General features: G+C 32.9%; 2 protein-coding genes across 2 annotated transcripts; one reads left to right on the forward strand and one right to left on the reverse strand.

Annotated features, from left to right (window-relative positions):
• Positions 1 to 2,790: 2,790 nt before the first annotated feature.
• Positions 2,791 to 7,176, reverse strand: LOC136234028 (small ribosomal subunit protein eS26y-like). The gene is made up of 5 exons (XM_066023783.1): positions 7,022 to 7,176; positions 6,619 to 6,711; positions 5,925 to 6,009; positions 5,698 to 5,831; positions 2,791 to 3,059 (listed from the first exon to the last, which is right to left on the reverse strand). Exons 1-5 carry the CDS (start codon positions 7,022 to 7,024, stop codon positions 2,973 to 2,975), a joined length of 402 nt encoding a protein of 133 aa, XP_065879855.1. The 5' UTR covers positions 7,025 to 7,176; the 3' UTR covers positions 2,791 to 2,972.
• A 3,992-nt stretch (positions 7,177 to 11,168) lies between these two features.
• Positions 11,169 to 20,076, forward strand: LOC136233221 (uncharacterized). Its single transcript, XM_066022833.1, has 11 exons — positions 11,169 to 11,470; positions 11,573 to 11,603; positions 11,697 to 11,710; positions 11,817 to 11,867; positions 12,580 to 12,649; positions 13,494 to 13,560; positions 13,665 to 13,732; positions 14,060 to 14,171; positions 16,479 to 16,518; positions 17,649 to 17,716; positions 19,786 to 20,076. The coding sequence occupies exons 1-11, from the start codon at positions 11,243 to 11,245 to the stop codon at positions 19,793 to 19,795; spliced, it is 759 nt and encodes a 252-aa protein (XP_065878905.1). The 5' UTR covers positions 11,169 to 11,242; the 3' UTR covers positions 19,796 to 20,076.
• Positions 20,077 to 26,252: the final 6,176 nt, after the last annotated feature.

Here is a 26,252-nt window from a genome sequence, read left to right on the forward strand (position 1 = left end):
ATTCTCTCAACCCCGAAGAACAAAACGAAGAAAAATCATGCCTCCAAAATAAGGAAAAATACTTGAACATCTAAGTTTTGTATTTACCAATAATCTGAAATTTAACGAATTTAACTTGAAACGAAATTTTTTTTTCGTTGAATTTGCTCTAAACGGATAGCCCATACGGTCCGGTCCATGGACCGATAGTATGAACTACCCTATTTTACCTAGGCAAAACGAGTAGGCTACCCGTTTTGCCTAGGTAAAATAGGGTAGCCTACTCGTTTTTCCTAGGTAAGAACGGGTAGGCTACCTGTTTTCTTTTAGGGAAAATGAGTTTATTTATTTATTTATTTTAATTATAGATAAATTACATATTAACGCGTGCAATACATAATTTACGTATTTTTTATTTCCAATCAATAATTTATATATACGTTTTTTCTATCCAGTCAATACATAATTTACCTATAATTAAATTTACGTTCTAAAAGGTAAATAAATATATTTTACCAAATAAAAATTAATTGGACACTTCAATACGTATTTTTTATTTTCAATCAATACATAATCTATAATTAATATTTATTATGATTAAAAAATAAATAAATAAACCCGTTTTTCCTAAAGGAAAACGGGTAGCCTATCCGTTTTTACCTAGGCAAAACGGGTAGGCTACCCTATTTTAGGGTAGCCTACCCATTTTGTCTAGGTAAAATAGGGTAGTTCATACTACCGGTCCATGGACCGGACCGTATGGGCTACCCATTTAGAGCAAATTGAACGAAAAAAAAAAATTCGTTTCAAGTTAAATTCGTTAAATTTCAGATTATTGGTAAATACAAAACTTAGATGTTCAAGTATTTTTCCTTGTTTTGGAGGCATGATTTTTCTTCGTTTTGTTCTTCGGGGTTGAGAGAATTTCACTTTTTTTAATAAAAATTGAAAAGGGCAAAAATGTCAAACAGGATGCGACGGTAAGTAAAATAGAGGCAACGTATAGCAATCCACAAATCAATGGCTTTTAGTTTTAGCCTTGAAAAAATCAATGACTATTTGATTCTTATAAAATTTGGTTAAATTACATCTATGGTCGACTTAACATTAGTCATTTTTACAGCATAACGTCACTCAATTTTATACTTTCTAATAGTATAGTCATTAAACTTCAATCAGCGCCTCAAAATGATCATTGACAATCTTAAAAAAAAATATAAAAAAAAAATTCAAGGATTGATGAAATTCTAGACGATTTTAATTCTTCAAAATTTTCGTTTTTATGTTATTTAGATGTTGTTTGTTTAGAAGAGAAAGCTCTAGAAATTGTGATTTTAAAAAAATATGATTTCATGGTAAATATCATTCTAAACAATTTTTAATTCTTGAACGTTTCCATTTTGATATTGTCAACGATTATTTTGAAACGTTAGTTAAAACTTAATGGTCATAATATTGGAAAGTATAAAGTTAAATGACATTTTTTTTGTTAAATTTTAAAATTCGATGGCCATACAATGAAAATGATTAAAGTTCAGTGGTCATTGATGTAATTTACCCTGTAAAATTTAGATAAGCTTTAAAAACGACTCCTAAACCATCCATTTTGAGTTCTATATTAAACATACGGACAAGTTATTCATTTTTCTTGTTTTCTTTCTCTTTCTCTTTATTTAATTTTTTAAATAAGTAATTAGCAAATTAGATTATTATTTTTTTTAAATAAGTAATCAGCAAATTCGATAAATTTTATATGTAAAAGGACAAGTACAAAAATAAACATTCTAGTTTAATGCAAATTTCGTGACTTAAAACTTTACAAATAAGATATATGTTTTTTTACGACTTACAAACTCGATCATTCCTTCAAAAAAAATGTTAAAAAAGAACAATTTGGAACGATTAAGAGTAATTAAAACAACTGATTTTGTAAATTATCCAGAGTACAAAATTGAACTTTGCAAATTAACTAAAAAAAATTGACTCACGTACTTTATCTGCAAAATTTGCAAAATATGAACTTCTATTTGTAAATTTTTAAATCACATGAACCGTCTCAAAAAATCAGTACTTTATTTTTCTTCTTATTTACATTTTAGCCAATAAAATATATTAATCCTTTTGTACTTAAATATTAAAAAAGAAATGATATGACATTAATAAAAAAAAAAAGAGAATCATATACTTGTCCATATTATTATTTCATTTAATTTTTAATTAATTTAAATTTTAATATTACAATAATGCAAAATTAAATTTATTTCATAGCAAGCTCGATTACAAGTTCGAGCAAACTCACGAACAAACTCAAATATAATGTCCATGAACACACTCATGAGCAAGCTTGATTCAATTTTATTTTTAATAATAATATTCCTATAAAGCGGAAAATGTAAAGCAGTAGTTCTATAGATTTCAAAGCTACATAGTATTGTATTAAAGAAATTTCGAATGAACGTAATTAATGAGTTTACGCAAACAAACTTCATAAACACAATTAACGAAGAACAGCTCACAAAAATGTATTGAGCTCAAGCTCGTCAATTTTCTAAGAAACCGAGCATTAACAGACCAAAACTCTACTGTAAGAATAATTATACAGTAATAATTTACATGTAATCCAATAAACAATAATTCACACATAGTGAAATGACCATTCCAAGTAAATGAAGTAAAACTCTCCATTTCGGATACAAAAACACGATTTACATCGCTTGACATGATTATCATTTTTGCTCTCTATATATATAATATATATAATCATGTAAAATATATCGATTACGTAGTATAATTAATTATGACACGACAATCTGTCTTTACACTCCTAAAATGAAGTGATTGCAAATTTCATTATCATCAGCCAAAACTTGAAACATCTGAGATGTGTATATAATCCTTAAAAAGAACTAAATTCATGATGTAGATGTACCAAAAAAGATGCAGTAGCAACTAGAAACAAAATATACCAGACAACAAAAAAAATGAATTATCTTTTAGGATCGAGCAGCAACAGCCCCAGGACCGGCAGGACGAGTTACTTGACCCTGCTGACCGGGCTGTCCAGGCTTTGGCAGGTCGTCCTGCAATACAAATACGATAAATCCATAGTTATTAAAGGCGTAAGGAGGCGTGTACTACGGCACAATGGGTCCTGGAGCCTTGGCGCAAGGCGCCAGCGGGCTCTTGAGCGACACAAGGTGCATTAAAAGAATAAAATTACATAAAACCACAATAAATGATAATATTTCAAATATAAGAAATTGTAATTAAAATCAAAATGCCCAAAAAATAAAGAAATCATGTCAATACTTTTAATAATAAATTCTAACATGATAATAAAACTTATATTCTAAAATTTACGTATTCAAATAAATAGTAAATCATTCCAACTTCAAGATTATGCATCTTTCTCTATTTTTTTTTTCTATGATTGTTCAGTTTTTAAGTCTGTCTCCTTTCCTTTTGTTTTTGTTTATTTTTGGACACTAGATGTGTCTAAAAAAATTAACATGTGACACAAAGGCGCGCCATGGCGCACCTCTGATAACCCATGTCCAGGCGCACCTTGGCATCACCAAAGCAACATTTTCCGCCTTAGGGGGTGCTAAGGCGCATGACCTTGAGCCTTGTGCCATGGCGTCGCCATTAACAACCATGGAAAAATCAATAAATAAAACTCTCATACACAGACATAAAGCAATACATGACTGTTAAGATTGGCTTATGTGAATTAATCGAACACCGAATTAGCTTCTTGAATAATGAATTAACCTCAAAAAAGTCAAGAATGATTCACGTGGACTCGTTTCAGTTAGACTGAGGAATACAAAATGTTACCAAACATCCAGGAATATGACAAAAGATAAAACCAAAATGAACCCATTTTGCCGGAAATAAAGGGACTCGATAGTCAAAACGTATTCAAACAATTTACAGTAAAGATGATTTATTTTCATATCAAATAGTCAAATACAGCAAAATAGCAGTAGATTTCTCCAACTTCCATGCGGCCAGAGTAAGTATTCTATGTATTAAAACTGCATATATGGTGAAATTAATTGGACTCTTTTCTTAATTTTGGTTAATAAATATATATATATATATATATTTTTCCTATCCTTCCATGCTGATAGAGAATATGATAAGGACTTGTAGGATGTTTTGCAAATTAGGGGACACATGGATTTGGGTTCTGCGAGAGATTAATATAAAAACTATTCTTGGGCCTTAAACTATCAGCTTAAGCTTTTAATTCAATTGGTTCCTTGACATGGTACCAAAGCTTCTTTACCTTTATCTATCACAAGCATACGACTTTTTGCTTGGCAGTTCAATCTATTTCTCTTTATTCGTCATAGTTACTAATAGAGCGTCAAAGGCGCATGGCGCACCAGGCGCCGTCCTAGCGCCTTGCCATCTAAATGGCGGGCACAGTCATCCTGGCACTATTGTGCGCCAAGATGCAGTTGCCAAAGGCGCGCCTCAGAGACATAGGTGCACTTTTTAGAGTTTTTTAAAATTGGAAATATGTTTTGCACGTTTGAGTTAATTGTGATCTGAGGGTCCCAAGTAAGCAACAAAAACAAATTTTAAAAGAGGAAGATGATAATCTAACATGGGGTTTAGTTAGTAAGGCTGCTGGAGTTGAAGAAAGTGGTATAACACTAGAGGAGTAGGAAAAAGGGCTAAGTATCATCTTTTGGTGTTCGAGGAAAAGCTCATGCAGAGGAAGAAGAAACTGATTTTGTTGATAACTATGAAGCACCGATACTTCTCGGAGGTCACCGTACGCGTATCCGATACTCCGAGTACAGGGATACGGCTGGGAAGTACCCCCATTTTTATTTTTATTTTTTAATTAGGGGATACACCGGGGATACTTTAGGAGTTTTTTTAGAAAAACTTTGAAAGTATAAGGATTACAAATTAAAAAAAAAAAAAAAAAAAAAAAGCTTAAATTAACCCCCACCCCCACTAACTCACCGTTTGATAATATACGGGTACAAAAATAACCCACACAAATTGATTTATCTGTGTGGGTTATTTTTGTACCCGTATATTCTCAAACGGTGAGTTAGTGGGGGTGGGGGTTAATTTAAGCTTCTTTTTTTTTTAATTTGTAATCCTTATACTTTCAAAGTTTTTCTAAAAGAACTCCTAAAGTATCCCCCAGCGTATCCCCTATTTAAAAAATAAAAATAGAAATGGGGATACTTCCCAGCCGTACCCCATATGTATCTGCCGTATCCCCGTACTCGGAGTATCGGATACGCGTACGGTGACCTCCGAGAAGTATCGGTGCTTCATAGAGTTGAACAATTGAACTTTAGCTTTATAATATAGGGTTTATTGCTTGTTAGAATTTATTTATAATTAAGAATATTGTCATGGTTTAGTACTCATTGCATTTTTATTTTAGTTTTATACTTTTATAATTTTTATTTGTGTAAGTGCACTTTGTGTCGCTATGGCGCGCGCATGCACCAAGGCTCCAAGACCCCTAGCAACTAAGTGCTCCATGTGCCTTTAATAACTATGGTATTCGTTACCTTTTTCTATCACAAGCATTAAACCAATTTAAAATTACAGATTAGGCAGAGCACTGATACATAACATAACAATACAATTAAACCAAAGAAAATAACAAATAACAGAACAACAATAAGATCTAAGCATGAGACAGAACAAGAAGAAGAAAAAAAGGAACAGAAAAAGTACCCTGCGCCTGATGAAGCGCTGTGGTGGGTCACGGTTCCTGCGCTGAGTGCGAGAGCGAACCCTCACAACTCTGGAGTGAATTGCACATGAAACACAGTACTGCATCTTCAGATACAGCTTGGGAAGAACATATCCTGAAAGGATTGATTCAAATCAATCAACAAATATAACTAAACATTAAACAAACAATGGAATACTGAATACGAGAGAAAGAGATAATATCATACCATCATAAACGCAAGAATCTTGAACATCCCTCACTGCAGCTTGCTCAACGATATTCCGCACAAGGAATCTCTTAATTGCCTTATCCTTTTCAAGTTATATAAAAGAACTCATATCAGAACCTCTGAGCAAAGAATAAGTAATCAACATAGTTATTAAAGCTGCAAGGCGCACTAAAGAAAAATAACATCAATTAACATATCTAGAATGCAACAAATAGTCGAATAATAAATCATATTCAATTATCATGATCTTAATGGTAAAATGCGTGAAATAAATTCTAAATTAACCACTAATTCTTCCATAATCATAATTCACAATAAAAATTCTAAATTTAACGACTAAAGTTCAAACAAATCGTAAGTTAATTAATTAATAGTCTAATAACTAATTTTAATGGAGCAGTGTTTTTCTGTTGTTCTTTCCTATATTTTTGCTGCTAAATCTTTTTTCCTTTCCTTTTCTATTCTAATTTAATTTCTTCCGTAGATCATATTTTTAACTTGGAACCCTACAGAACATTGTAGATCTCCGAAAAATTTGAGGCCAAGTGCACCTTCCTTTGCCCGCCTTTTGGCTTCCCAAGCGACATGTCAGGAGACTAGCCTTTTGGGCCTGAGGCAAACCTGAGGGGCGGCTTTGATAACTATAGTAATCAATGTACATTTCATGAAGCATGAAGGCAGAGATAGATACCTTGGGGCAGCATTTGCCGCAGTTGGAGCAGCGGATGAACTTGACATGACCACGACCGTGTTTGTTCCTGCCACCGTTCCTTCTCTTGAATGTCTGTCAAAACCAGGATAAACTTAGTACATCTGTAGATTAAGACTGAGATTGAATATGACCAAACTAAGTTCATATTCAATAGAATCCGTCTTTCCGATACATACCAACAATACAATAAGCTGTTATTGATCAAATGAATTACATTATCAGAAAATGCTCCACTAAAAACAGAGAAAATATCACGCATCTCATCAGATAATATGATATTCAAAATCATAATCCAATTCAAATTTCTATTCTAAATTCCGATTCATATGCCTGCTAAAGTATCGCTTATCACCGAAAATAATGCGGCGGCGAAGAGACTCACCATAACTGGAGATGGAGATGTAGATGTAGCTCTCGAGCGAAAGTGAGTGCAGCACGGTGGAGCTCGGCGGCAGCTAGGGTTTCTGTAGGAAATCTAGCGATTGTTATTTATGGTTTGAGAATTGAGATGGCTTTATAACACCTCTTTCATTAAAGTAAAATCACTCATGTTTTCATATTCTTACTTTACCCCTGCTATTTTTAGTTTTTAATATTCATTTATTTTTATTTTTGACAAAATTATTCATTTGTTAATTGCTAGTAGGGTTGTAAATGAGTGGAGCGGCTCGGTATGAGCTGTTCGTTGTTTGGTTTGATAAAAGTTTAACTGTATTCGATTCGATTAAGACGAAGCTCGGCTTGAAAGCGCGCGAGCAGGTTCGATTATAAGTTCATGAACAATCTCGTGAGCAAGCTCGACTGTAATGTTCATGAAAATGCCGATTGGTTCAATCATTATGTTAACAATAACATTTATATAAAGGGGAATTTTATGTAAAGTTTAGTTTTTTAAGTTTCAAAATTATATAGTTTTGTGTTAAAAAAAATTCAAATCAATATAATTAATGAGTTGTTCATGAACAAAGTTCATGAACTGAATTAACAAGCTGCTCACGAGTAAAACTCGTGAACAAGCTCGCGAAGAGAATGTTGAACTCGGGTTCGAACTCGTCAATTTTCTGACAAGTTGAGCCTGAGCAGACTAAAACTCGGCTCGGTTTGGTTCGGTCCGATTACAACTCTAATTGTTACACAATTTTATGCACCATTAATTAGGGTAAATTACACACATGGCCACTGAACTTTATCGATTTTCATGGTATGGCCACTCAGCCTCAAAATAAAACATAAAAGTTATTGATCTTTACAGTTTGTTATACTCATGACCACTAAACTTTAACTAACTCATCGAAATGACCCTTAACGACCTCAAAATGAAATATTCAAAAATTAAAGTTGTTCATAATGACATTTACCATACACATTTTTTTATTTTCAAAAATCACCATTTTTTGAGCTTCTCTCCTCCAAACAACACTTAAATGATCTCAAAATGAAAATTTTCAAGAATTAAAGTTGCTTGTTAATTCTTGAAATTTTTTATTTTGAGACCGTCAACTGTCATTTTGAAGCATTAATTGAAGTTTACTGGCCACAAGTGTAGCAAAGTGTAAAGTTCAGTGACTTTTATGTTACATTTTGAAGTTCTGTGATCATACCGTGAAAATTAGTAAAATTCAGTGGCCATGTGTGTAATTTACCCCATTAATTATGGTTAATGTTACAAATTTCCTCTAACTTTTATTTTATTTTGGAAAGAACACAATTTACCTTTAACATACAAAAATGATAAAATTTTACACCTAACATTTTCAAGTAATATCAATTTTATCTCCATCTAGTAGAAAATTTTAATGAATTGGTTTCACTACCACATCGGACCTTTCAAATAAGTTTATCGATAAATTGAAGCAGTTTTATATATATTATCAGGTTGTTTGTAATTGTGTTAATAACATAATAAATATTTTATACAAAAAAAAATGTGATTTAATAGTAGCAAACTCACTAAGTTCGGTTGACCTGTGTCGGGAATGGTCCGTGGGAAACACTTCGGCGATCAAGTGAGTAAGAGATCAATGGAGAGAGAAAACATGTTTGTAGAGAGAGATATATATATCAGATCTTGTTAAGGGTGTTATCTAGGTGTTATCTAGCTTTCGTTTATAGACATCGGTTAGTTAGGTAATAAATACGTAATACTTTTGAGCTTCGGTTGGTTGTCCAATTTGGGACCATTGGGGTTGTCCTGGACCAAGCATAAAGGTTGGGCCTATGTTGAGATTGGCCCATGGAATGGGCTATGGGTAGGCGTTGGGGCTAATGTTCCATCGATGGGACCTAAGATTCGTTTGGGGAACCCTTATCCTGTACAACCAATGAGAAGTTGCCGCATTAATGAGATTGTTGTCTCTCGTAAAGAGGAGGTTCAAGTTGAACTAAACAGTCACAAAAAGAATTAGGGGTATACTTTTTTTCTTTTCGGAACCAAACCAAACGGACAAGATAATTCAAGTCACTCATTTTCTTTCTCTTTATTTCCCTTTCTGGATTCCTTTCTGGAAATTAAACACCCCTTAATTATTCTCATGAGAATGGGGCTAGTAGTTTTCTATTTAGCTGTAATTTCAGCTGAAAGTAAGATAATATGTCAATTGAAATAAGGTGAAACTCACTGAAAATGAATGATCGAGGAATGAGAGAGAAAAGCGTTCACATTTTTAACAACATTACAAGCACCCATTTATCACATTCTGAGATATATAATTATGTTTAAAAATAGTCGAAACTACAATTTTTTTTAATAAGCTACAGTGAGAGAAGCTCCCATTATATTAACTATATTTCTTTCATTTATTTATTTTTCGGTCTTAGCAATAGCGGAAAATGTTCATTTTGTCCGTAGATCATTGGATCTATGCAAAAAAAAGACTTAGATCCGAATATCTGGAAGAGCCTAAATGATGAAGTATGGACTACAACGTTTTTTCAACGGAATTTGACTTAGAAAAAGCATATGATTTATATTTGGGTAAATAATTTATTAGTCCCCTAGTTTTTACTTAATACCCTGTTTAGTCTTTCTATTTTGAAAAACATAATTTAAGGTCCATATCTTTTGCCAATATTAACCCTGTGGTCCTTTTATCTATTTTTTTTAGATTTTTAACCGAACATATCTTAGCTTTTAGGGCAACTACAGTACAATACAAGTTGATCATATTACTCTGTTATTTTATATCTATCTGTTTATGCTAAAATATAACTATTACAAGTATAAAAGAACTAGACAAAATGACCAAAGTATTAATATTAGTAAAAGTTAGGGATCTTATAATATGTTTTTCAAAATAGAAGACTAAACAGTGTGTTAGGTAAAAAGTAGAAGACTAATAAATTATTACCCTTTATATTTATATAAAGGGTAATAATTTATTAGTCTTATACTTTTTACCTAACACACTGTTTAGTCTTTATATTTTTATTATATTTATGCTTTTTTATTTTATTGCTACTTATAGTCCTTTTATTATTTTTTATAATCATTTTATTCTTCTTAAAAATCATTTTATTCCTCTTGATTTTCATGTTGTATCTTTATTTTATTTCTCTTAATTTTTATGTTATATCTGTATTTTTTTTAATTTAATGAAATGATATAACATATTTTTATAAAAATAAATAAATATTAGGGTAAATTTCAAATAAAACCCGTGTGGTTTCACTAATTTTCAGATAAAGGACTGTGGTTTACTTTTTGTCAAAACGAGGATTGAGGTTTCACACTTGGATTAATGCTATTAAAACCATCTTTAACAACCTGAAAATGAAATTTTTCAAGAATTAAAGTTGTTCAATGTCATATTTTTTTAGGAAAAATTACACAGAAATTCATCTTTTATACACTATTTACAACTATATCAAGTGATAATTTTGAATTATGTCAAATTAGTAAAATCAGTACTTTTAATATATTTTAAGGATTAGAATTTATAAATTAGAAGTCTAGAATATATTTTCTAGTGTTTATGATTTATGAATTGGAGTCTATAATTTTTAAATTATGATGTAAAATCATAATATATAGAGAATAATGACATACTAAGAATTAAATTTGATTATATGACTTAGTTGTAATTTTGTACTTAATTATGACATTCATGTATTTGACCCTATTTTTTTATGGAACTACATTTTCGATTTTCGAAAATCATCTTTTTTGGAACTTTCTCTCTCTAAACATTAACTTTCTCTCTCTTTACCAAACATAATCTTAACAATTTCAAAATAAAAAAGTCGAAGAATTAAAGTTGTTTAGAATATTAGTAGTTCTTAACATATGTCATTTTTGAAGTCGTCAATGGTGATTTTAATAGTATCAATCGAAAAAGTCCTTATTTTACTAAAGTTGAAAACCTCAATCCTCATTTTGATAAAATGTAAACCACAATCCTTTATCTGAAAATTAGTGAAACCCCGTAATTTTATTTGAAATTTACCCTAAATATTAATAGCATTAGTTTTTTTTTATAGTATTAGTAGCATTATTTAAGTTTGGAGTAAAACTACATTTCGGAAAAACCATAGTAGCATAAAAAAATTTAAAATTACTCCCAAACAAAACTGAAAACAGAGTTACACTGTTCAAGAGAGCAAAGAGATGGCGGCTCTTCAACTGAGCCAGAAACTCTCTCGATCACTCCTCTCTTCTTCCTCTTCGCCTTCTTCTTCTTTACATAGAACACTAACAACACTGGCAGCTTCCTATCGTTCTCTATCGAACTTATTATCTCCTGATTGTCTCATCTCTTACACCGCTACCGGCAACCTCAATCAGTCCCCATGGTCTGCAATTCAAAACCGCGGCGCTAAAGTTACAGCCATTGATGTCAGTCTTTCTTTTTCTTCCTTGTTACTTTTAATTCTTTTGAAATTATATGTTCAAGTATTCGGGATTTCTCCTTTTTTGACTTGATGGATTGAATTGCAGCTCAGACCTGGTAATGTCATCGAGACGAAAGGTAAGCTTGGTGATTTCGGAATTATTGTTTTAATTCTCAGTGATTTTTCCTTTGTTACTGATTAAAAATTTTGATGAATGATTTTTGCTGCAGGAAAGATTTTCCAGGTACTTATTATTATTTTTTTTTATTGTTAGTTAATCGTAATAGTGATGGAGATTTGTTTTATCTTTGAAGTGATCTGTAATTATAATGAAGTTCATGATTATTCAGGTGGTGGATGTAGAGCATAAGCAGCGGGGAAGAGGAGGAGCTTCAATGCAGGTTTAGTTATTTTACTTTCAAAGTATTTTCCCAAATTCATGGCTATTGGATTTATATAAAAAGGATGTATATGAACGGTTTGAATTGTAACTGATTGTATTTTATAGAGCAATTTTCCTTTCTTGCATTGATACATAAGTGATAAGCCTAATTGAAATATCAGTCTGCTGTGGTTGGGGAACTTTTTGCATCTGTAATTCAGTATCGGGTTATCGAATGGGCCAAAGTAGATTTATGGTAGTGAGATGACTAATTTATAATACCATAGGTGCGAAAATGTATAGGCTAAGCTGAAGAATCAAGACCTACTTGGGTTTTCTGATAAATTTTCTACTGAGGATTTTGATTTCGCCAAGAATTATTATTTTTCTAGAAGTATAATGGTGAGTGCCTATTCTCAGGAAAAGAATTTACAATAAAAAAAGTGATGCCAAAGGGGGGTAGGGAGGAAGTAAAATCAAATAACTGGGATAACATTGAGGTGATGAGATAATATTTTGCCTTTCCATTCATCTTAAGGACATTTGCATGCATCACTAATTTAAAAAAAGCCATTTTTTAATTTTAATTTTTCTTGAGGAGACAAGAAATCTGATATGAATATCACATTATCACTTGTTTTCAGTCAATAATGTATTGTTTGCATCTAGAAAATGTTGTCAATCTCTGGCATTGATGGCCTTACTTAGTATAACTGTCTTGTCTCCCATAGATTGAGCTTCGCAATGTTGATAATGGAAACAAACAAAGCTTACGATTTGGTACAGAAGAAGCTGTTGAAAGTATGTTTCTACCACTTTATCGTTTTGCATTATGGTTGCATAGCTTATGCTCTTTAACTTCATATTTTTTTTTTTTCCTGTCTCTTGAAAAAGCATCTGATCTATCCAAAAGTCTTCTTTTCTGCTTGTATGTAATTGGCGGCTGTATAATATGACTCTTACAAAATGGAATCTACATTTTTTTTTATCATAGATTATTTAGAAGGATCTGAAAATGTTGTTAAATGAAAATATTTCATGTCAACTCGGACCCTCTTGTCCTTTGAGCATTAGGTCAAAAGGAATTTTGTGGATCTGAGCTATGAAACAAAATGTTTTCATATTGTTTTTCAGCTCCTCTGTTTTTTTTTTTCTATTCTTTTTTTGGTAGAACTCTTGAGTCTTGATCATCTATTTTTGTTGTTGGGTGAAAATTCTTCCTATTTGTTATTATTTGACACAAATTTGTTGGGATATTTAGTCATTCTTTGTTTCTAGAATTTTTAAGGTAGTGATATTTAATACCTTAGGGTAATGAGTACAGATTGACACCTTATGAGTTGTGAGGGAGTACAAACCAAATGTCTTTTGACACACTTGTTATTTATTTGGGACATCAATCACATAGCTTTGTGGCAAATGAATATGAAATTTTGTTCACTGCATCTTTTATCGTGAGAAATTGTATTGGGTTGCAACTTGTAAGTAGTATGTCAATCTCAACTGCTTCATTTTTCCTTTACAACAATTAAAGATTTATTATCTATTCAAACTAAATTTAAAAAATGTTGACTAATCTTTATTAACCTCTAAGTTTAATTATGCTTATTTTCAATATTTGATGCATTTTATTATATTTCTACAGGGGTATATGTGGAGGAAAGGTCTTTCACACTTTTATATGCAGAAAGTGGAAGAGCATATCTGATGGAGTGAGTTCTATTACCCATCTCTTTGGAGTTCCATAAGTTTGTTGTTTTAGTTGAACATTGTTATAAAAGCGCTGAACATTTCATCTGTTCCTATTGCTCACCAGTCTCCAAAAATGCGAGCAACTTGAAGTCCCAACAGAGCTGTTTGGTGAGAGTGCTCAATATCTAAAAGGTTGGCTACATTCATGAATGGGTTTTTAAGAAGCACCCTAACTGCATTTACTTGTCACCTTCTTAAATTTACCATCACGTTTCTGTGGCATTTCTTACCACATGTTCTTGTAGAAACTTGTGCTTGTAATGTCTCGATTTCCCTAGATTGACCAAACTTGAATTCTTATGAGTACTTTATGGTTTCTGTTGATTTCATTTCCATGTACTTTGTTTCTCCAGCAAATAATTTTAATTTTCTCCAATTATTTCACTATATTAAGCATCTTCATTTGCCATGGTTTACTAGTATCGTCACATACTAAAGTTGAATTTTCATGCTTATCAGAGGACATAAAAGTTAAACTACAGTTATATGATGAAACACCATTGTCTGGAACCATTCCAAAACAAGTTAAGTACACTATAAAGGACATGAAGGGGCTTGCAGCTACACCTCGGTACATATCAATTATTCTATATGCTTCTTCTGGTATTTTATGTTCTTTGTAATTCTGGATGACTTTTATTTCTTTTTCCAATACTTTTGTTGTTCTTGCTTTTTTTAAGTTAAAAATGCTGATTGCTGACATGTCCAAACTTTTGAGTCCAATTTAACTAGTTCTTATAATTGTTAGGTGTCAGGATTAGGGATTCTGACAGTAGAAGATTAGGGTAGAAATTGATCTTGAAGAAGAGAAGAGAGAACAGGGAATTAGGGAAAAGATAGAAGAGAGAAGAAGAAGAAAGGGAGAAAACAGATTTTTATTAGTAATTCTTGTCATGTCGATACACTGCTGAGGAAGAGACTAAAGAGGGGAAAACTGTCATGGAACCGATTGAACTAAAAGCTCGAACTGATAGTTAAGGCCCAATCATATATCTTATATTAATCTCTGACACACTCCCACACGCAAATGCCCCTTGGGCTTGCAACGTGCACAACACAGGTCCATCCAGCCATGTGTTTTAATTCCACAAATTAATGAGGTTGCCAGGACTCGAACCCTCGACCGTTTGGTCTTAGAGGCTCTGATACCATGTCATGGAACCGATTGAACTAAAAGCTCGAGCTAATAGTTAAGGCCCAATCATATATCTTATATTAATCTCTGACAGAAACTACTATGCTGATGTGGCAGCAGGTATGAAACCTATAGCTGTCGTATTACAGTTGTCTAACTAATCCCCTAACAGAATACTAAAAGCAATAAACAACTAATAAAGCCATAAAACAAGCCAAATAACCTACTAAATAATTCCCCTTAAAAACCCATACTTAGGCCCTCTTTGGTAAAGAGAGGTTTGGATCAATTTAAAGGTTTGGATCAATTAAATTATAAATTAATTGGTATATATTAGAAAACGTATTATATAATATCTAAGATAATATTACCAATCTAATTCTAAAGTTTTTTTTATCAAACATTTATGATTATAGATGAAAATCTCACTTTTATTAGTAAAAAACCTAAGAATAATTTCATTCTTTAAATATGTTTTTAAGTATTATAAAAACCTAAGTTATGGCATGTGTATATGACATTTTTTTAGAATGTAATTAAGAATATGAGTTAAAAAAGAAAATAATACCCGTAAAATATTAATGTCCTTATTTGTCATTTTACACAAACAGCTATTAGCAATCAGCTAAGTTTTACCGAACAAGTTTACACAAACAGCTAGTCAAATCAGCTAACCAACACCAACAAGTTAATCACTTAACAGCTATTTGCTAAGCAGTACCTAGTATCGTGACATTAGGTGAATGTGTGGAATAATGTACTTTGTAGAGATCTCTTTTGCTGCTTAGTTGCAAATTGGTGGTCGATTTTTGATGAATTGGTCATATGACAAAAGAATTTGTTCTTTTTTTTGGATCCATCATGCACCTAAGCTCAATTTTTTATTAGCTTAGGACCGTAATGGGTAAAAATAGTTGTTCAGTGATTAATCTGACCAATTCATTGAAGTGCAAATTTGAAATGTATATACTTAATCTCTGTTGTTGACAGAGTTAATGCTTGTAAATTCATTGATATATGCACGTCATACTCCTTGACGCAATGCTTTTCTCTTGTTCTTAGTTGATTGTTAATAATTTTGGTATAAATTTTCACAAATAATTTTAACAGCCTATGGTGATTCAGCAGCACTATTTGCAGTCAACAATTTGTAATTGATTATTCCACATATAGTAATAAATTCAATTGTTAAAGTTATGCATAGAATAAAATTAGGTTAGGAAATAACCTATGAACATTTATAATTTTATTTTCGTGAAAAACTAAGTTTGTCATACAAATTACGTGTTTGAATTTGATCACCATGCCTGCCTTTGATCAGCGGCCCCTAATCATGATTTTTCATTTGATGATGATGCTGTTTGGCCGCCTCCGCTTTGGCAAATTCGACCTTTTTGGTCATAAGCTGTCTACAATGCGCCCACTGCCGCTCATGACAAGCGGAAACCTGAAAATCATTAATTTATTTTTTCTCATTTCTGATTGCATTAATTAGTTTATCAGGTTCAATATTGTTGAATACATGCATCCAAAATGGAGTGAAAATACTTTGGAAAAAGTAAAATGATAAGTTAAGACATGGCAAGTTATATTCTTAATGGTAAACTCTAGGGAAATGTGTCAGTTAGGAATGTCCAATCAAGTAGCATATACATAAATAGAATTTTTTACTAGCTCATTGTTCATGTGTCTTTTGGTTTTGACTCTAGGATAAAACATTATCATAACTTTCTCTTAATGCAGGTATAAAAAAGCTATACTGGACAACGATCTCATTATTCAAGTAAGTTAAAATTAGGCTATTCAAATTGTTTTTATCACCTCCAATGGCTGCATCAGATTCTTAAACGGGTTAGATAAGTGTTACCTAAATGTCCTTGGTTTTGATTCTTTGTTTGAGACCTTCCATCACAATCTGTAGTTTCAAAGGCAGTATTTCTTTTGCACTCAGTCCATCTTGAATGTTGCCAAATGCCAATTTCTGCATTCTTCACACTGATCTACATCTACTCTTTTCTTTTCTCCATATTTTGGATGTACTTTCTTTGAAAATAAAATGCTAACTGGGTTTGAAGCGTGAACAACACAGGCCCATATTATCATGTGCTGTAATTTTTAATCAATAAATGAGGTTGCCAGGAATCTTACCCTTGATCACTTGATCAAAGAGGCTTTGATACCATGTCATGGAAACAATTGAACTAAATGCTTAAGCTGATTGTTAAAGGCCCAATTCATATTAATATCTGACATCTTTATATATGTCATTCCAATCCCTAATTCATGCTTTCTGAATATCGTTAGACCATATGAATTCCTGAATTTACCTGTAATGGTGATTACAAACTGCATCCACAACCCTGTTGGTTTGTGATTCGGTACTAGCAAAGAGTTAAATGGCATTCTCATAATCACTACACTACCAACATGAATTAGAATATGTAATTCATTGCTTCTGGAAACAAGTAAATATGCCTCATGCATAAAATGATGAGGGAATGGGGATCTCTACTATTAGATAAGAAAAATGTAAGAAAAACAAATATATTTTGCTAAGTCCACAGCTGAATTGGCTTTGGAAATTAGCTGCTCTTTGGTTCATTATAAGCAACCATAAAATAAGTATAAAATGACAGGACAAGTCAAAACTTTAGTGATAAATGCATGATCTTATACCTAGTTGAATGTAGTATGTTTGGCTACAAATGCAGAGGAAATTTCTCAAACTTTCAAGACAGATGAATTGATGCATTTTTTGTTTGGAAACCCATTGAAGTTCCGAGTTAGACTATCTACTGTACCTGACTGTTCTTACACCCTTCCAGGAATTTCAGTAGCAAAAGTGTGCTAAGTATCATATTGTTAGTTGCTACAAATTTTTAGAAGCTCATATATGTTCTCTGAAACACCCAGGTACCTTCTTATCTTGACGCTGGTGAAGAAATAATTGTTGACACTACAGAGCATTCCTTTATTAGCAGGTGAATGCCGTTGCATCATATTTTTACTTGAGAATTCTGTTACTTAGGATTGTAATGTATTATTTTCGGATAAAAGTATAAATTCCAATTGATACACTTGGATAACTAGCCCTAAATATTCTTTTTCTACAAATTCCATCCCAAATTTGACACATTACCCAACTTTCACCCCGAAACTTTCATACTTGGATATATAGCTCCTCAACTTGTGTGTATATCACATACTTGAACAAATAGCCTGTTACTCATGCACAGGGGTGGAGATAGGGGCGGGCCTGGAGGGGCCAGCCCCCCGGCCTCCGGAATCACCCCCACCATGGATGGTTCCGGCCCCCGACCGGTGAAACTACCCCTATCATGGGTGATTTCGGCTCCCCTGTTCCCGTCAAATTAAAGTTGGGGGTAGTTAATTAACTCATTAAGTTTGTATTTAATTATAAAATCCAACTTAATTAATATATAATAGGGGATAAATTTTCCTAAGTTTGTTCAAAACGACCAAATCTTACTTTTGTAGTCCAAATTTGATAAACATGTATATGTACGAATAAAATTTTGAGTGAGTTCAATTTAGTAAAAAAAAAAGAAGGCATGCAGGTGTAAAATTGGCTCCCTCAGTGGAATAATCCTGTATTCGCCACTGCTCATGCATATATTACATTTTCAGTAACATACATCGAATACCTTGTCGGAACGAAAGATTGGCCCTGCATAATTAGACAAAAAATCGGTAGTAACTTCAACAAACATGTAACTTGGAACTGATTCGATTGAGCAAGGAATTATTCGTTTTTTTTTTTATTTATTTATGTTGGTTTTTGGGGTCTGAAAAGGGATTTGATGCTGATGTGTTCATCGAGAGTACTTGTATGATAGAAAATTTGGTAAACACACAAGTTAAGGGGCTGTTTGTTTCCTGTTGTGGCACTGGGTGTTGATACCACTAACTAATCTAAGTAGCTTAAGGATTCCATGTATTTCCTTTGTAAAGTCCTCCGAACCACCTGCAAAACAGCAGCGTTAGAGTAGGGCTGGATATACAGTGCCTCGTGCACTCCGATGCTCAATTTAGCATTGTTAGGTAAAAGAAAGAAGGAACAGATGAAAGTGAGAAGAGAGGAAGTCTCTCTTGTATGCCTGGAGTATGTAATGTACTCTCCTTATATAGTAGTGTTTTCATCATTACGTGGCAGGGTCCGCTAGACATACTGCCCCCTTTCTTTGGGGAGCTATAGCCTGTGATGGGGTTGGCCTTGTAAAACATGCTAGAGCACGGTACCCCAAACCTGTGACATGTCAGTTCAGACGGCTGAGTTGATGGGCCACATGAAAGGTGGCCTTAGGAGCATCGTTGGTTAACGTGGAAGGTGGCCATAGGTAGAACAATTTGCTTGTTATCAGGTGTCACTTGGAGGGGATTTTATAGCAAGCATCGGATCCTTTCGCAACACGTTGTTTTTATCATAAAAAAACGACATGTCTCGCAAATGTATTGGGGTCTTCGGAGGACCCGGTGGTTGCTATAATTTTCCCACTGGGGGGCTTTAACCTGTGATGGGATTAGCCTTGTAAAACACGCTAGAGCACGGTACCCCAACCTGTGACATGTCAGATCAGACTGAGCTGATGGGGCACATGAAAGGTGGGGGCCTTAGGAACGTCATTGGTCCACGCATGCCAAAAGTGTACCATAGGTAGAACAATTTGCTTGTTATCAAGTGTCACTTGAAGGGGATTTTACAGCAAGCCAGGTCCTTTCGCAACAAGTCTTATTTTTATGACAAAAACGAAATGGGGTCCTCAGAGGACCCGGTGCTTGCTATAATTTTCCCTCTTGGAGAAACAAATTGTGTTGATCCTATCTTGTATAAGGGTGGTTTGGAGGGGCGCCGGCCCCTCGGCCACCGGAATTACCCCTGTCAGAGATGGTTTCGGCCCCTTATTTCCGGAAGATTGGAGTTGGGAGTCAAGATGGCATGAATTTTTTTTATATACGGAAGTGTAAAATTGGCTCCCCCAGTGTAGCAGGCCTGCGTATGTATTGCTGATAAATATTTATTTCCTGTCAGGGCCAAATGATAGTGGCAGTGTGCTGTATTATTCCTATAAGAAGGCAGGAGACATGTTTAAAAAAAAAAAAAAAAAGAAGGCAGGAGACACAAAATCTTTTGCTGATGTGTAAGCTAGGTGACAGGTCAGCAGTTTTGAATTAATTTTATTTAAGTTATTTTACCCGTAATAAAGTTGCATGCTGTATTGAATTGTCTTTGAATAATTGACACTATACATGTATAATAAACATGATAGATGAGATAATGTTAAGTAAATTAATATATACAATTAGAGATGTGTTACTCTCACTAGGTTTAATTTCACTTTGCAGAATGAAGAAGTGTACTAGTTTCAGCTCCTTAATTTATCATTGTGTGATTATCATATATATATTTAGGCTTAATACATCATTTGCCCCCTGAACTCGTCCAAAAAGCTTGGTTGGCCCCTTGAACTTTCAAAGTGACCTGATAGCCCCCTCAACTTGCATAAAATGTTCAGTTAATTGATCACTCGGTCGCAAAAAAGTAAGTTAAATGCGGAAGATGTATTCCACGCATCTTAGAATGTTATTACATAATTCTGAAATAGATTAAAAGGGAAGTTATTGCTTACTCAACTATTCAACTTGTCTTTTCTAATCTAAGAACCGTATACCCCGATTTCGGTCGTTTTACTTTTTTTAAGACTCGTGCAATACATCTTCCGCATTTAAATTACTTTTTTGTGACCGAGTTACATTTTACGCAAGTTCAGCGGGCTAACTAAACATTTTATGCAAGTTGAGGGGGCTATCGGGACACTTTGAAAGTTCAGTGGCTCATCAAGCTTTTTGGACAAGTTCAGGGGGCAAATGATATATTAAGCCTATGTTTGGTTGACAGATTTTATAAAATTGATAAAGTGCAATTATCATTACAATACGTATATTTATTTAATTAAATGTAATTTTTTATGTTATTCACGTTTTTCTCTTTTTTTTTTTTCATTTTTCCGTTTTTTTTTTGCGTTTTCATGTTTTCCTTGTTTTTTCTTTTTCTCCCGTTATTTGTTGTTTTCCTCGTTTTTGCTCTTTTCCATTTTTTTCTCATTTTTCTTTTTTCATGTTTTTTTTTTGCCTTTTTCCAATTTCTCGAATTTCACGTTTTTTTGCATTTTTTCTCGTTATTGGTTTTTTTCACATTTTTCTCTTTTTCACACTTTTTCGGTTTTCATGTTTTTTCGTATTTCGTCATTAGTAATACAAATGCAAGGATTAGTCGCAATGAGGATTCATGCTTCTTTTGTTCGTAATGTTCATTACATAAATTTGCAAAGAAAAATTTAGTTATGTACTTGTGATTCTATTACGACAAGAATTATATGACTAACCAAACATGGTAATGAATCTCCATTGTAATGAGCATTCCATTACAATGCCCATTACAACGTACCAAACGGGCCTAAGGGGTTAAATGTATTGATAGTGATCAAACTTTTATATTTGTTTCAAAATGGTTTGATTCAGATCAGGTTTGGGACGAAATCGTGAACTATTAAAAATATTCTCAAGCTAAACTTGAAAGAACCGTGAAACTCTCAAAATTCACGGGCTAAACTCATAGGAAATAAAAATCCGTATTGTTAAGAGGGATGAACCTTAAAAACTCTCGATGAGAAATTTTGATTGATTGATAAAAAGATTGTTTCGTTCAAGAAAGAGATAAATTTATATAATCTTTTAACCTAAAAGATAAAATTACATAAAAGCCAAATACATAACTAATTAAAGAAAAAGGTTTAAGGGGTAAAATGAGATAAGTGAAAGGGGTTGTAAATTTGTAAATAAGTCTAAGGTAGGAATTGTAAAGGGTTTTGCTATTCGTCGCTCCTGTTTTACTTACCGTCGCCTCCTGTTTGACATTTTTACCCTTTTCATTTTTCATTCAAAAAAGTGAAATTCTCTCAACCGCGAAAAACGAAGAAAAATCATGCCTCCAAAACAAGGAAAAATACTTGAACATCTAAGTTTCGTATTTACCAATAATCTGAAATTTAACGAATTTAACTTTAAACGAATTTTTTTTCCGTTGAATTTGCTCTAAACGGGTAGCCCATACGGTCCGGTCCATGGACCGGTAGTATGAACTACCCGTTTCACCTAGGTAGAAACGGGTCCTGAACCCGTTTCTACCTAGGGAAAACGGGTAGCCTACCCGTTTCTAGGTATAGAAACGGGTAGGCTGCCCGTTTTCCCTAGATAGAAACGGGTAGGCTACCCGTTTTTACCTAGGTAAAAACGGGTCTTGAACCCGTTTTCCTTTTATTTATTTATTTTTTTTTAATTATAATAAATATTAAAAATTGATTGGACGCTTCAATACGTATTTTTTATTTCCAATTTATCTATACGTTTTTTCTATCCAATCAATACATAATTTATCAATAATTAAATTTACGTTCTAAAAGATAAATAAATAAAAATTAATTGCACGTGTTAATACGTATTTTTTTTATTTCCAATCAATAATTTATATATACATTTTTTCTATCCAGTCAATACATAATTTACGTATAATTAAATTTACGCTCTAAAAGGTAAATAAATATAATTTACCAAATAAAAATTAATTTGACACTTCAATACGTATTTTTTATTTCCAATCAATAATTTATCTATACGTTTTTTCTATCCAATCAATACATAATTTAACTATAATTAATATTTATTAAAATTAAAAAAAATAAATAAATAAATCCGTTTTCCCTAAAAGAAAACGGGTTCAGGACCCGTTTTTACCTAGGCACAAACGGGTAGCCTACCCGTTTCTACCTAGGTAGAAACGGGTAGGCTACCCGTTTCTACCTAGGTAGAAACGGGTAGGCTACCCGTTTTGCCTAGGTAGAAACGGGTAGTTCATACTACCGGTCCATGGACCGGACCGTATGGGCTACCCGTTTAGAGCAAATTCAATGAGAAAAAAATTCGTTTCAAGTTAAATTCGTTAAATTTCAGATTATTGGTAAATACGAAACTTAGATGTTCAAGTATTTTTCCTTGTTTTGGACGCATGATTTTTCTTCGTTTTGTTCTTCGCGGTTGAGAGAATTTCATTTTTTTTTGAATGAAAATGGCAAAAATGTCAAACAGGAGGCGACGGTAAGTAAAATAGGGGCGACGTATAGCAATCGACAATTGTAAATAAGGAGTGATAAACTTGTAATTAGGAGAAAGCTGGAGAAGGAAAAAGGCTGATTGGCAAGGGCTTTCGAAAATAGAACCAGTGACTTTTTAAAATCCACACGGCGTGTGGATTGAAAATAAAGAGGTATAGACTCTTCTTTGGATCCACAATGTGTGGGTTTTCTACATGGCGTGTGAGCTATGTTTCCACACATTTTAGCTATCTCTGCTCCTCAATATGTCGTCCCTTTGGCTCGGCTTCTGCCATTACTTGTTTTCACCCATTCGGTCGACTTGATGCGTTTATTATGGTCATCAACGTCAATTTGTCTCAATAAAATCATTCAATTTTAAATTTTGTGTCAATTAAGTCACTCCAGCGATTTCAAGAACAAAAAAGACACTGAAAAAGTGAGGTGACTGCCATATCAGTACTAGTCAACTTTCATTGCTTACCTAAACGATATATGGTTGCCACCTAGATGACTGATGACACGTGTTAGCTAGGTGGTTATCACATATCGTATCAGTCATTGGTGAAAGTTAACTAGTATTGTCGTGGCAGCCAAATCATATTTTCAGCGTCTTTTTGTACTTGAAATCACCAGAGTGACTTTATTGAGACAAAATTCAAAGTTGAATAACTTTATTAAGACAAATTGAATTTTAACACAACCATGAAAGTTCAGTGACCAATGATGGATTTAACCTATTCTTTAAAGGATAAGGTGCAAAAATATCTCTAATATTACAGTTAGGAGCAACCTTTTGTGATTTAATAATAAAATAAAAATTAATATTTTTATATTAGGCGAAATATTTGTATTTTGTTGGCCATCTCGTACAAAATATAATATAATTTTTTTTTATGCATATTCATATGTTTGTGATCTGTTATTAACGAGTGTAAAATGACTCATAATGTTAGGGGTAAATTTGCTTTTTTGCTGCTAAGATTATATGTAAAATTGATTCAGATTTATCTTTCTAAATTGATTAATTCATGAATCTATTTATTAAAATTAGTCTTAAAATATTGGAATGATAAACAAATCAAATGATAGTAAATTCAAACAGATTTTTTTATTCAAATTTAATATCATTGTAAGGTGTAAAAATACTTTTAACGTTGATAGTCATGAGCAATATTATCCCTAACGTTTAAAATGGTGTAATTTAACCCTTAACGTTGGTTAGTTGGGTCAAAAATTCATTAAATTGTATTCGGTCATGAATCATGTCATTTACACTTCATATTTGCATCATTTTATCACTCATTAATAACATATCACAACAATATAAATAGACATAATTTTTTTAACAAAATAAATTAAAATTTTATACTATATTTTGTACGATTTGGAAAAAAATTACAAATATTTCATCGAATTTAAAAATATTAATCTCAAATTCCTTTATTAAATCACCAAAAATGTGATTTTGTGTTTTTAGAATCAATTAGTATGCAACTATTGCAGAATAAGTTTTGATTTTTAGTCAAGAAGTGTTGGTAGAGTCTCATTCCCAAATTCTTATTTATCATCCTCTTAAACACATGGTAAGATAGATCGGTGTTGTTCACGCTTCAAGAGGATTTGGTATTCGCATGCACGAATGTGTTAGACGTTAATATAAGAAATGAGCATTTAACTATCAATTTAAGTTTTTAGTTCAATTGGTTCCTTGACATGTTATTGAGATCCTATTAGACCAAATGATCGAGGGTTCGAGTCGTAGAAATCCCATTTATACACATTTCAAGCCCAAGGGCATTTTGCAAGTCAAGTTTGCTAAAAAAAAGTTTTTTTTTTTGTTACAAGAAGGGGTATGAGCCCAGGCACACACACTCGTGATAGCCCAAGGACAACTGTTCTGCGAAGTTTGTCATCCAATCCGCTGAGTGGTTCCCTTCTCTATAAGCGTGGACCCCCCACCTGCCAGTCCCGCGCGAGGAACTCACGACTCTTCTCCAAGAGACCATGGAAACGATTCCGTGAACTGTAACCTCCTATGATCAGTTGAACAATTAAATTAGAATCCAATTCAATGATGACCCTTCGAAAACCCTTCTCCCATGCAAGTTTCAACCCCCTGATACAAGCCCCACAACTCTGCCATAATAGAAGAGCAGTTTGCTATATATAAGTTAACTCCATAAAACGCACTAAAATGTTTATTATGTTATTAACACATCTGCAAATAATTTTATCAAAATACCTAAAATTACTTCAATTTATCAATCAACTTGTTTGAAAAGTCCAATTTGATAACCAAATAACGATCGAATAAATCTGTTCAAAATTTCTATTAGATATGGATAAAATTAATCTTGCTTAAATATGTTAGAGGTAAAATATTACAATTTCGTACGTTAATAGCAAATTTTTATTTTTAAAAAAACGATAGGCGCAAAGTTGGACCTTATCCCATTTTAATAAAACACTCTATACTACCATTTGGATTCCGCCACCCACTGGGTTTTTAAAGTATAATGTTGCTGCGATTTTCTCTACAGTCAGTTTTGGGTATGTGGTGCGTGATGCTCACAGTACCTTTGTGGCAACTAAAGCAGGTTTATTAAAATGTCTTGTGGATCCATTGTTTGTGGAAAGTGTGGGTGTTCGAGAAACTTTAAGATGAGTTAGAGAGATGAAATACATTAATGTTATATTTGAGACAGTATGGGTCGCTTCAAAGTTCACCAGAATCTATTTCTTTGTTTGGTATTCCTATCTTTGATTGTAAATCCATTCTAATGGATCTTAGTAATTGTTCTGTCAATTATATTCGTCGATCGGCGAAATCAAATGGCTCATATTCTTATCCGGACTACTGATTTCTTAGCTGATCGTGAAGTTTAGACTATTCGTCCTCCTTTCTACCTTTATAATGTTTTAAGAAATTAATGCAATCTCTTTTGCATTAAAAAAAAACCACAAAAAGAAATTACAAAACAGGGAACCAAATAAATACCAAAAGGGATAAAATGCAAAAATACTTATAATGTTTATAGCCAGAAGCAATTTTACCCTCAACGTTGGCAGTCAAGAGCAATTTTATCTCTAACTTTATCAAGTATGGTCAATTTGAGAAAGCTTAATACCCTCCCAGCCCCCTCAAGTTGGTCCAATACTGTAACTGACCCCGTACTTACACTTTTAACAAGTAACCCCCTTAACTTGCTTATTTGGAACAAATAACCCATCAAATTGCTCAATTGGAACAAATAACTCCTTAAGGTGCTAATTTAGAACAAATAACCCCTAAACCCAAAAAAACATTCAACATAATATTACATCAGAAATAAAAGATTTCAAGTTA

The sequence above is a fragment of the Euphorbia lathyris genome, chromosome 6, assembly GCF_963576675.1.
Source record: "Euphorbia lathyris chromosome 6, ddEupLath1.1, whole genome shotgun sequence".
NCBI lineage: Eukaryota > Viridiplantae > Streptophyta > Magnoliopsida > Malpighiales > Euphorbiaceae > Euphorbia > Euphorbia lathyris.